Source organism: Grus americana, chromosome 9 (genome assembly GCF_028858705.1).
Source record: "Grus americana isolate bGruAme1 chromosome 9, bGruAme1.mat, whole genome shotgun sequence".
Classification (NCBI taxonomy): domain Eukaryota; kingdom Metazoa; phylum Chordata; class Aves; order Gruiformes; family Gruidae; genus Grus; species Grus americana.
This window is the reverse complement of record NC_072860.1, coordinates 514,725-524,967: the sequence shown is the minus strand read 5'-3', so window position 1 is coordinate 524,967 and position 10,243 is coordinate 514,725. Positions and strand designations below refer to the sequence as shown.

Sequence of the window (10,243 nt, the reverse complement as noted above, 5' to 3'; positions counted from 1 at the left end):
GAAATACCCCATCCGGGCGGCTGCTGGCACGGAGAGAGAGGCTACAGCTGCTCAGCGGGGAAGGGAGGAGAGAAAAAGAATGCAAAAAGTTGTACTGGGCAGCAAAATGCCCCCAGGAGGGCAGGTTGGGCCGGTAACGGCGGGGAGTGCACCGGATACCCCGGGGATGGATGCATACCGGGCCCCCCGCTTCTGGGAAGCAAGGGAACGCAGAGCCGAGGTGAGGGGAGCGCGGCCGCGGGAAGCGTAAGGCAGGAGACAGAGTACCAAACTAGATTTACTGTGTACAGTAGGAAAGGACAACAAATAAATGTACAAACCGGTGAATAAACAGCAAGATCCACGGCACGTCCCGCCCCTGCCTCTCCTATACAAGAAAATGAAACGATAAAAAAGAAAATAAAGGGCCTTTCCAGCAAGGTTTCCAGCAAGCGGGAGGTGAGCGAAGACGGCCAAAGGTAAATCAGGTAAATCTAAAAGGCGGGTAACGATCCCACGGAGCAGCAGCGGGCAAACCTGGCCCAACTTCCTCGCGATTCCTGGGAACGGCTCGAACCCGTCGCACAAACGCATTTAAAATCCAGGAAGTTTGGGGAGGCAGTAGAGCAGGTGATTATTTTTTCTGAACGTGCACACACATCTCTCTTCCCTCGCTCACCATGTTCTTGACGGCTCTTCTGCACGTACAGCTCGGTGACATCAAAAGGCGCTTTTTCCCCTCTCGTTTATCAAGTTTCTCTACCAAAAAACAAGTATTAAAAAGAAACCCGAGGCCGCGCATATCTAGTACCCCCTGAGAAATAAGGAGACGTCCTAAGGGGAGCAGGAGGAAGGCGACAGGTTCTGCCCATCACCCAGCAAACGGCCGAAGCTGCCGTGACGGGTTTTTCTTTTTATAAGCTTGCACAACAAAAAAATAATATTGCTGCTCCGTCACGAGTGCTGGTTTTTGGGCCGGCTGCTTTGCTAACTCCGTTTCTGAGAATAATTCAGGACGAATCTTATTTCTGCATTAAAAAAGTATATTTCAGACAACTTTTTCCTCATAATATGACAAAGCACATGTAAATCTGCAATATCTTAAACTCCAACTCTATACTAAGCGTTGTATCTGCGTGTACCAGCCTTGTGTCGTAGGCTTAACGATTCTGACGTAACTGTGTTTGCAACAGGCGCTAAAAACTTAAAACCAGCATCTCTCCTTCCTTCCTTCCCTTAGGTGTATCTTAAAAGGAAATTTTTTATGCTCACGATTGGCATGAAAATATACTGAATTATTTACACAATTAGAATTAAACAGAGGGACGAGACCGACAAGAGCCAGGAGTGAACACTCCATGTCCTAACACACGGATGAATATTTAGGCCACAGGTTTAAAGAAAAAATAAAAAAAATAAAAGCAAACAAAAAAGGATAACAGCAGAGAGACAACGCATATTAGTTAAATCTGAACTTAAATCAAATTGGCCCAATTTAAGATATAGATTAATCCCTGCAGATACTGTTTTGACTTGCACACGCAGTACGTCAAAGACAACAAGCAATTTTGGTAAATGTCCTCTAAAGTTTAGAAGAATCCCGGGTGATTGGCATGTTCATTTGTTTACTATTAAATAGCAAATCCAAGGACAGATGAGAGAGTGAGGTGCGATGAGGATCCTTAAACTCCTCTTCTCCAAAGGACGGCACGTCTTAACACACTCCACCCGTCTGCTGTTGGAACACGTCGATAGTGTCTTCATCTTCCATCTCCAGCTGTTAGAGAAATACGGAAAATAAGACTCGAGACACACAACCTCACGGTTACGAAAGCACTTGGCGCTCTACTTCTAACCGGTACCAGTAATGGGGCACTTGAGGTGTAATTTTAATTAACGCATGAAACACTCCCCACCGGTCACTCCAGAGCAGGCGCTCCATCATCTCTCCAATCAGAGTATCGCCAACACCGAAATGGGTTTCAGAGCCGCACTCCTCACTCGGACCAAACGCGGCAGTTTGGGGTCTTCTGCAGCGTGTCACCTGGCCAAGCGTCTCCCCGTTCCTTGCCTCCAGCCTCGCCAGCCCAAGGAATTCCCCTCGTTCTCAGCACGGCCAGTGCTGGCTCTGAACAGGCTGAGGCAGGAGGACAGAACCGAAAACGCCAGTGCTTGCCAGCGGTCATTTCCACCCCAGCACCCCGGCACCAAGGCTCCTACACATTTTCCTCCCCCCGCTCAACAGCAAAACCACTCAAGGGGAAAAAAATTAAAAATCCCACCCTAGAAAAATTATTTGGAACATATTAAACCTACAGCAACTATTTCAGAATCGTTTTGATTTCAAACTCCTTTGATCTCCGTGCAGACATAAAAATATTTGTATAGCAATTTGCAGTAAAAGTGTTTTTCATACCTGTGCAGGTGTGTCTGCTTCATTAATTGGTTGTCCATCAAATCTGAACCTAATCTGCCTCATCGACAAGCCCTGCAAGTTTAAAGCAATTAATATGAGAAACCACGCTTTTGTTTCTGAATCCAAACAAAACATTTACAGACTTACTGCCAAAATATTAACAAAATTAAGATTTGAAAGATTTAACCAGACAGGAAACTTAGCGCATCTATCGCGCTACATAAATTGAGGAAGCGGAGCGGTCTGAGCGAAGTCCTGCCGCAATGCTGTCACAGCAAGGACTCCACGGAACCACAGGTCTGGCACCTGGTTCTGATCCTGCTCTGCGAGGCACAAATGTCAACAATTAATTTACAAAGGTCACTTAAGAAGAGATCAATCGATGCACCGCTCTGTAAAGCCTCAGAGGACGTGTCAGGAAGGAGCAGCAATTGTTTCTCAAGCAGTCAGAGAAGTAATGGAAGTTGGCTCAAAGGAAAACATTTTAAAAACATCTGAAAAAAACTACTTTTCTGTGTAACTAGCTATCAGCATCGACTACCCATAGCTGAGACAAGTTTTCGCTCATGCCAGACATCAGCTCCCGGTTCTAGTTCTTCATCTTCTGATGAAAAAAGCAACCATGAAGATGACTGTTTGAGGAAAAAAGCACTTGCAGGACTCCATGCAGATTTGTCTTGCAAGGTTTATTAGAAAAATGCCAGGGTCTAACGTGAGTAAGTTAACGTTGCCCTTAAAACCCGAGTGGAATAAATGACTAACTCCTGTTTTGACAGCGTTTAATCACACGAGGCAGTCTTTACTCCCTGCCTCAGGGATGGAGGTCTTTGCTTCGTCCTCTAAAACCCTTTGAGATCCCCACGCAATTCACACTCCCAGTCACACACAGAGCCACACGAACGCAGAAACTCCCTGCGTCTCTCTCCAGACCCAACGGATTCAGTTCTCTTTGCCAACTCAAGGGACGTTACGCTACATCGGACATGGGACAGGGCGGAACGTAAGGCGCGAGTAAGGGAAAAAAGGATTCCGCAAGTAAGGGACAAGGGGAAATGCCAGCAAATAAAATGTGAATCTGCTCCCAAAAGCCATGTGAATCCCCCTCTCTGCTCTGCACCACCCAACACGGTGCAGAAGTGAGCACTGAGGGCTCCACGGATAAATCCCTCTCCAATTTAGGTCAGGGTGCCACCGAGGAACAGCCACCAACACAGAGCAGCTGGCCACCGCCTGCAGAAATCAGCAGTCCCAACTGCGCAGCGAACACCCGGAGAGACACGTGAAGGGAGGAGGGGAAAAAAACCACCTGTGACAAAAGTCACAGCACAGGAGACTTTTTCTGTGCGTGCCATTTTCCAAACAGAAAACGCACGCTGTATAAAGCTGATGAAGTTTTTAGAGGCGAGGGCTACGAGGCTAAAAATTCAGAGTGAATTGATCTCAGTGCGAGGATCCCAATTTGAGAAATTTTGGGAACTCCGTCACGGGACGTTCTTAGAGCTGTCGGAGCACCTGGCGAGGGAGAGGCAGCTCTCATTACCCGAAGAGGAAACCTGCAGGGAGGTGGCCAGCCCCCCCGAGCACCCCGCACACATCCGCCCTGCAGCCCCGGGCAGCGGGAGCCGCGCAGCCCACCTGCCGCTCGCAGTACGCCTTCATCAGCTTGCTCAGCGGGGTGTGCCGCTTGATTTTGAACTGCACCACGGAGCCGTCCTGCCCCGCCACTTTCAGGTTGATGTGATCGTTCTCCGTTTTCACGCTTTCCTAGAGGGTGAAACGGGCGGGAGGTGAGGGCTCGGAGCCCGGCCCAGGCCAGCCGTGCCCCGGGTGAGCCCCGCGGAACGGAGCGGAGGTCGTGCTCGGGTCGGCCGCCACACGCCGCAGGCTCCCCCGGGGCTCGCCGGGGCCGGAGCCGGAGCCGGGGCCTGGGCCGCCGCCGCCGCCTCCTCCTCCTCGGCGTCCCGCCGCGCCCCGGCCCGGCCCACCCCGCCATCTTGGCCGCCGCACGCCACCGGGCGGGGCGGGGCCCTACAGGCAGCCCTGCCCCAGGGCCCGGCGGAGAGGCCTTCGCTCCCCCCCGCCCGGCCCTCGCCACGCCGCCCCGGCCCCGGCCCCGGCGCGCCTCACCTTGGGCTTCTCCTCCGACATGGCGGCGGGGACGGGCCGGGACGGGGGGCGGGGGGCGGGGGGGGAGGGGAGGGGACGGCGCGCGCGCGCGCGCTGAGGGAGCGGCCCGCGCGCTCGGCTCCCGCCTGGGCTCCCGCCGCCGCCTGCCGCCCGCGAGAGCGCGCGCCTCGGCCCCGCCCCCCCCCGCCCGGCCACCGCGCTAGCCGTCCCGCGCTCCCATTGGCCGTCTCGGCCGGGTCACGTGAGAGACGGCCCGTGGCGGTCGGGGGGGCGTGGAAGGCGATACTGGAAAGTGCGTCACGGCGAACCGGAAGAGCCAAGAGCCGCGGGGCGGGGCCAGAGGGCGGGGCCAAGAGGAAGGCGGTACAGGGGCGGGGCATCGGGACGGCGGTGTAGGGGCGGGGCCAAGGGTAAAGGGGCGTGGCTATCGGGACGGAGGTATAGGGGCGGGGCCAAGGGCAGCCGGTTCCCCGCCGAGCCGCAAGGGGTCGCTGTGCGCCGCCCGCCCTCCCAAGGGAGCATTCCTGCCTCACATCCCATCTCCATCTCCCCTCCTCCAGCTTCAGGCCATTCCCCTTGGCCTGTCACTCCCTGCCCTTGTCACCAGCCCCTCTCCAGCTTTCCTGGAGCCCCTGCAGGGACTGGAAGGTGCTCTAAGGTCTCCCCGCAGCCTTCTCTTCTCCAGGCTGAACAACCCCAACTCTCTCAGCCTGAGGTCTCCAGAGCAGAGGTGCTCCAGCCCTCGCATCATCTCCATGGCCTCCTCTGGACTCGCCCCAACAGCTCCATGTCCTTCTTGTGCTGGGGACCCCCGAGCTGGACGCAGCACTGCAGGGGGGTCTCACCAGAGCGGAGCAGAGGGGCAGAATCCCCTCCCTCGACCTGCTGGTCACGCTGCTGGACACGCAGCCCGGGACACGGGTGGCTTTCTGGGCTGCCAGCGCACGGTGCTGGCTCATGTGGACCTTCTCGTCCCCCAACACCCCCAAGTCCTTCTCCTCAGGGCTGCTCTCCATCCATTCTCCACCCAGCCTGTAGTTGTGCTTGGGATTGCACTGACCCACGTGCAGGACCTTGCCCTTGGCCTTGGTGAACTTCATGCGGTTTGCACGGTCCCACCTCTCCAGGTCCCTCTGGATGGCATCCCTTCCTCCAGCGTGTCAACCCATCGCACAGCTCGGTGTCATTGGCAAACTCGCTGAGGGTGCGCTCGACAGCTGCCTTGGGCCCTCTTCACTCCAGGGCTTTGTCCTGTGGTAGTCTACCAAGCAGGTCCCTGAAGAGGCCAAAGTCTGCTCTCCTGAAGTCCAGGGCAGTGAGCTTGCTGTGCGCCCTCCTCACTGCCCTGAGGATCTTGAACTCCACTGTTTCATGGTCTCTGCAGCCAAGGCTGCCCTTGAGCTTCACATCCCCTACCAGCCCCTCCTTGTTGGTGAGAACAAGGTCCAGCATGGCACCTCTCCTCGTTGGTTCCTCCATCACTTGGAGGAGGAAGTTATCATCAACACATTCCAGGAACCTCCTGGATTACTTTGTGCCCCGCTGTGTTGTCCCTCCAACAAATACTGGGGTGGTTGAAGTCCTCCATGAGGACCAGGGCTTGTGAACGTGAGGCTGCTCCTATCTGTCTATAGAGGGCCTCATCCGCTCAGTCTCCCTGGTCACAGACCCCCGCTATGATGTCCCTTGCCCCAGCCCTCCCTTTAATCCTGACCCAGAGGCTCTCGGTCGGCTCCTCGTCCATCCCCAGGTGGAGCTCCATGCACTCCAGCTGGTCGTTGACGTAGAGGTGACACCCCTCCTCGTCTGTCCTTCCTACAGAGCCTGTACCCTTCCATCCCAACACTCCAGTCACAGGAGCCATCCCACCACGTCTCCGTGATGCCGATGAGATCACAGCCCTGCAGGCGTGCGCACGTCTCCAGCTCCTCTTGTTTGGTCCCCGTGCTATGTGCGTTTGCACAAGGACATTTCGGTTGGGCCCAATGAAGCCGTCTGGCTGGCTGGAGCGGCTGGAATTCCTTTGTGCCGCACTGCAGGTGCTCTCCTGCTGGCCTGCGGTCCTGTGTCCCTGAAGAGACTCCCTGAACACGAGGAACATCCCGGCTGGGGCCGCTTCTCCCACAGGCAGCGCAGGCAGCTGGTGGCTGTGCTGGGGCTGCCTCCCCCGGCCCAGAGAGCCTCCCGTGGGATCCCAGCACACAGGGGGGTGCCGGAGAGGAGAGGAGAGGAGAGGAGAGGAGAGGAGAGGAGAGGAGAGGAGAGGAGAGGAGAGGAGAGGAGAGGAGAGGAGAGGAGAGGAGAGGAGAGGAGAGGAGAGGAGAGGCGTCTCCCCCAAACCTCCATCTCAACCTCTTTCCTCGCCCTGGCCTTCAGGAGAGCAGACACTGGTCCCCTCTGGGGATCTGCTTGGAAGAGTCCCAGGGGACTTTCCCTTTCCCTTTCTCCCTTTCTCCTTCCCCTTCCAGGGATGCATCCCCTCGGGGACGAGCAAAGCGGTGTGTAGAAACCAGGCGTGGCCCCTCTCTCTGCAACACTGGTGACTTTATTTGAGAGGGACCCCGGGGGGCCCAGCAGCCCCACTCAGGGGCGGAGCCAGGGGAGGTGGTGCACGTGGTCCCCTGAGCCCGGCTCTTCCTCCCGGACCCTCCGCAGCCACGATGCATCTTCGCGGGTCTCCGGCGGGGAGCGGAGCCGGCTGCGCCCGTCGCTGTCCCACTCCCAGGACAGGCTCCGGACACGCTGGCGGGGCACGGGGGGGCTGCGCTCCCCACGCTCGGCAGAGAGGCTCCGGCGCCGGGGGCCTCCGGGGTGTCGCTGCCGCTGCTGCCTCTGCCGCCCCCGCCGCCACGGCCCCGCGTAGGGATGGAACCGGCCGTGGGGACTGCGGGCCACCCCGGCATGGTCGTCGTCCACCCTCAGGCGGCGGATGGCCGCGATGGGCTGCCGGCAGAGCGGGCAGGTGGCAGCGAGGGCCATGGCAGCCCAGCGCTGGATGCAGGCGTGGCAGAAGGCATGCCAGCACGGGTCCACGCCAGCAGGGTCTTCAAGGGGACCCAAGCAGATGGGGCAGGTGTCCCCCCACCGGGAGCTCCTGGCGGCTCCCGGCACCGCCGGCTCACGCCTGGACGCCTCCAGTGCTGCTGCTGGGACTTGGTGTCCTGTCCTCTGCTGCTGGCGGGACTTGATGGGTGCCGCTGGTGGGTCTCGGTGGCTCCTCAGCGGCTCCTCGGCCGCTGGCAGGTCACGATGGCTGGTGTGCTGTTGGCAGGACTCGACAGCTCGGGTGCTGCCCACAGGACTCAACGTCTCGTGTGCCGCTGGCAGTACACCACGCTGGCGTGTATGGGTGCCCACTGCAAGTGACGTCATGGGGTGACTGTGACTCTCTGGTGTCATCACAGGGCTCTCCAGGGACCCAGAACCTCCTCCCCCAGCCTCAGACACAGACCTTGTGATGCAGAGCCCGTCCGGCAGCGTGCTTCAGGCCTCTGCCTTTGCTCAGGCCCCTTTTGGGCAGTGCCTGGTGGTGGTGGTGGTGGTTGAGGTTGGCAGGGACCTCTGGAGGTCATCTGGAGGTCATCTGGTCCAAGCCCTTGCTGAAGGAGGGCCACCCTGAGCCGGACGGAGCCTGGGCACCACTGAGAAGAGCCAGGCTCCATCTCCTTTGTTCCCTCCCTTTGGATATTTCCATCTCTGGAGACGATCCCCCGAGCCTTCTCTGCTCCAGGCTGAACGGTCCCAGCTCTCTCTGCCCCTCCTCCCTGGAGAGCTGCTCCAGTCCCTTCCCCATCTTGGTGGCCCTTTGCTGGACTCCCTCCAGTCTGTGCCCGTCTCTCTTGTCCTGGGGAGCCCAGCACTGGACACAGGCCTCCAGGGGAGGCCTCAGCGGTGCTGATCCCCTCCCTCGACCTGCTGGCAATGCTCCTCCTCATACAGCCCAGGACACCCTCGGCCGCCTTTGCTGGCTCAAGTTCAACGTGGTGTCCACCAGGACCCCCAGGGCCTTCTCTGCAGAGCTGCTTTCCGGCCGGGCACCCTCAGCATGTCCTGGGGCCTGGGGCCGTTCCTCTCCCGGGGCAGGAGCCAGGGGAGGCAGCACGTGGGGTCCCCTGAGCCTGGCTCTTCCTCCCAAACCCTCCACAGCCACGATGGATCTTTGCTGGTCTCCAGCAGGGAACGGAGCCGGTGTGCCCCTGCCCCCACGGCCACGGCCCTGCGCAGGGATGGAAGCTGCCATGGTGACTGCGGGCCACCCCGCCACGGTCATCCTCTGTCACCAAGTGAGAGGCCCACACTCCCAGCTCGGTCTTTACCCCGGGATTTCATCTCGTTCAGGGCGCTGGCTGTTTGTCTGTGTTGGGTTTGCATGGCAAGGTTTTGGTAGCGGGGGGGCTACAGGGGTGGCTTCTGTGAGAAGCTGCCAGAAGCTCCCCCTGTGTCTGATAGAGCCAATGCCAGCCGGCTCCAAGATGGACCCGCTGCTGGCCAAGGCCAAGCCAATCAGCGCCTCTGTGATAACATATTTAAGAAGAAGAAAACCAGTTAGAGCTTTTGCAGCCGGAGAGAGGAGTGAGAAGATGTGAGAAACTCTGCAGACACCCAGGTCAGTGCAGAAGGAGGGGGAGGAGGTGCTCCAGACACCAGAGCAGAGATCCCCCTGCAGCCCATGGTGAAGGCCATGGTGAAGCAGGCTGTCCCCCTGCAGCCCATGGAGGAAGGATGAGAGGGTGTAGCGATTCCACCTGCAGCCCGTGGAGGACCCCACGCTGGAGCAGGTGGAGGCACCTGAAGGAGGCTGCGGCCCGTGGGAAGCCCACGCTGGAGCAAGTTCCAGGCCGGACCGTTGGACCCGTGAAGAGGGGAGCCCACGCCAGGGCAGGTTTGCTGGCAGGACTTGTGACCTCGTGGGGGACCCACGCTGGAGCAGTTTGCTCCTGAAGGTCTGCACCCCGTGAGAGGGACTCCATGCTGGAGCAGGGGAACGATGAGAGGAGTCCTCCCCCTGAGGATGAAGAAGCGGCAGAAACACCGTGAGATGAACTGACCGTAACCCCCACTCCCCGTCCCCCTGTTCCGCTGAGGGGGGGAAGGCTGAAGCCGGGAGTGAAGTTGAGCCCGGGAAGATGGGAGGGGTGGGGGGAGGTGTTTTAAGAGTTGATTTTATTTCTCATTCCTCTACTCTGTTTTGCCTAGTAATAAATCAGATGAATTCCCTCTCTAAGTTTGGTCTGTTTTGCTTGTGACGACAATTAGTGAGTGATCTCTCCCTGTCCTTATCTCGACCCACAAGCATTTCGTTATGCCTTTTCTCCCCTGTCTAGTGAAGGAGGGGAGTGAGAGAGTGGCTCTGGTGGGCACCTGGCCTCCAGCCAGGGTCAACCCACCACATTGTCCCACCTTTCCTATCCCATGGCAGAGAAGCCGAGCCCTGCCCTGGGCAGCCCACCATCGCAGCGGCTGTCCTGTGGCTCAAACCCAAGCTCCCCGTGACATCCCGTTAACCCCTTCTTTCCAAGTTCCCTCGTGCATCCTCCGAGTGCCCGCCATCCTCAGCCGTGCACCCCGCGGCGGTGAGGCACGCTGTCCCACCCCTCCGCCATGCCGTCCCCGTCGCCATCCTCTCCCTCCACCTTTTAAGGGTCTTTTTAGATGCCAGGCTCAGCTCTCAGTTACAGTGCCGACGTGTTTCTTCCCAGACCTGGGCAGGCATCTCAGCCA

The 10,243-nt window shown here is 58.3% G+C and overlaps 1 protein-coding gene across 2 annotated transcripts; it reads right to left on the bottom strand.

Annotated features, from left to right (window-relative positions):
- Nucleotides 1–259: 259 nt before the first annotated feature.
- Nucleotides 260–4,729, bottom strand: LOC129209834 (small ubiquitin-related modifier 3). 2 transcript variants are annotated; one of them, XR_008578237.1, is made up of 5 exons: nucleotides 4,523–4,729; nucleotides 4,031–4,159; nucleotides 2,396–2,467; nucleotides 1,896–2,116; nucleotides 260–1,756 (listed from the first exon to the last, which is right to left on the bottom strand). XR_008578237.1 is itself a non-coding variant. In XM_054834876.1 (4 exons), the coding sequence occupies exons 1-4, from the start codon at nucleotides 4,541–4,543 to the stop codon at nucleotides 1,694–1,696; spliced, it is 285 nt and encodes a 94-aa protein (XP_054690851.1). In that variant the 5' UTR covers nucleotides 4,544–4,696; the 3' UTR covers nucleotides 260–1,693. The 2 variants fall into 2 exon arrangements, 1 of the variants encoding a protein (XP_054690851.1); XM_054834876.1 differs by lacking the exon at nucleotides 1,896–2,116 and having other exon boundaries at nucleotides 4,523–4,696.
- Nucleotides 4,730–10,243: the final 5,514 nt, after the last annotated feature.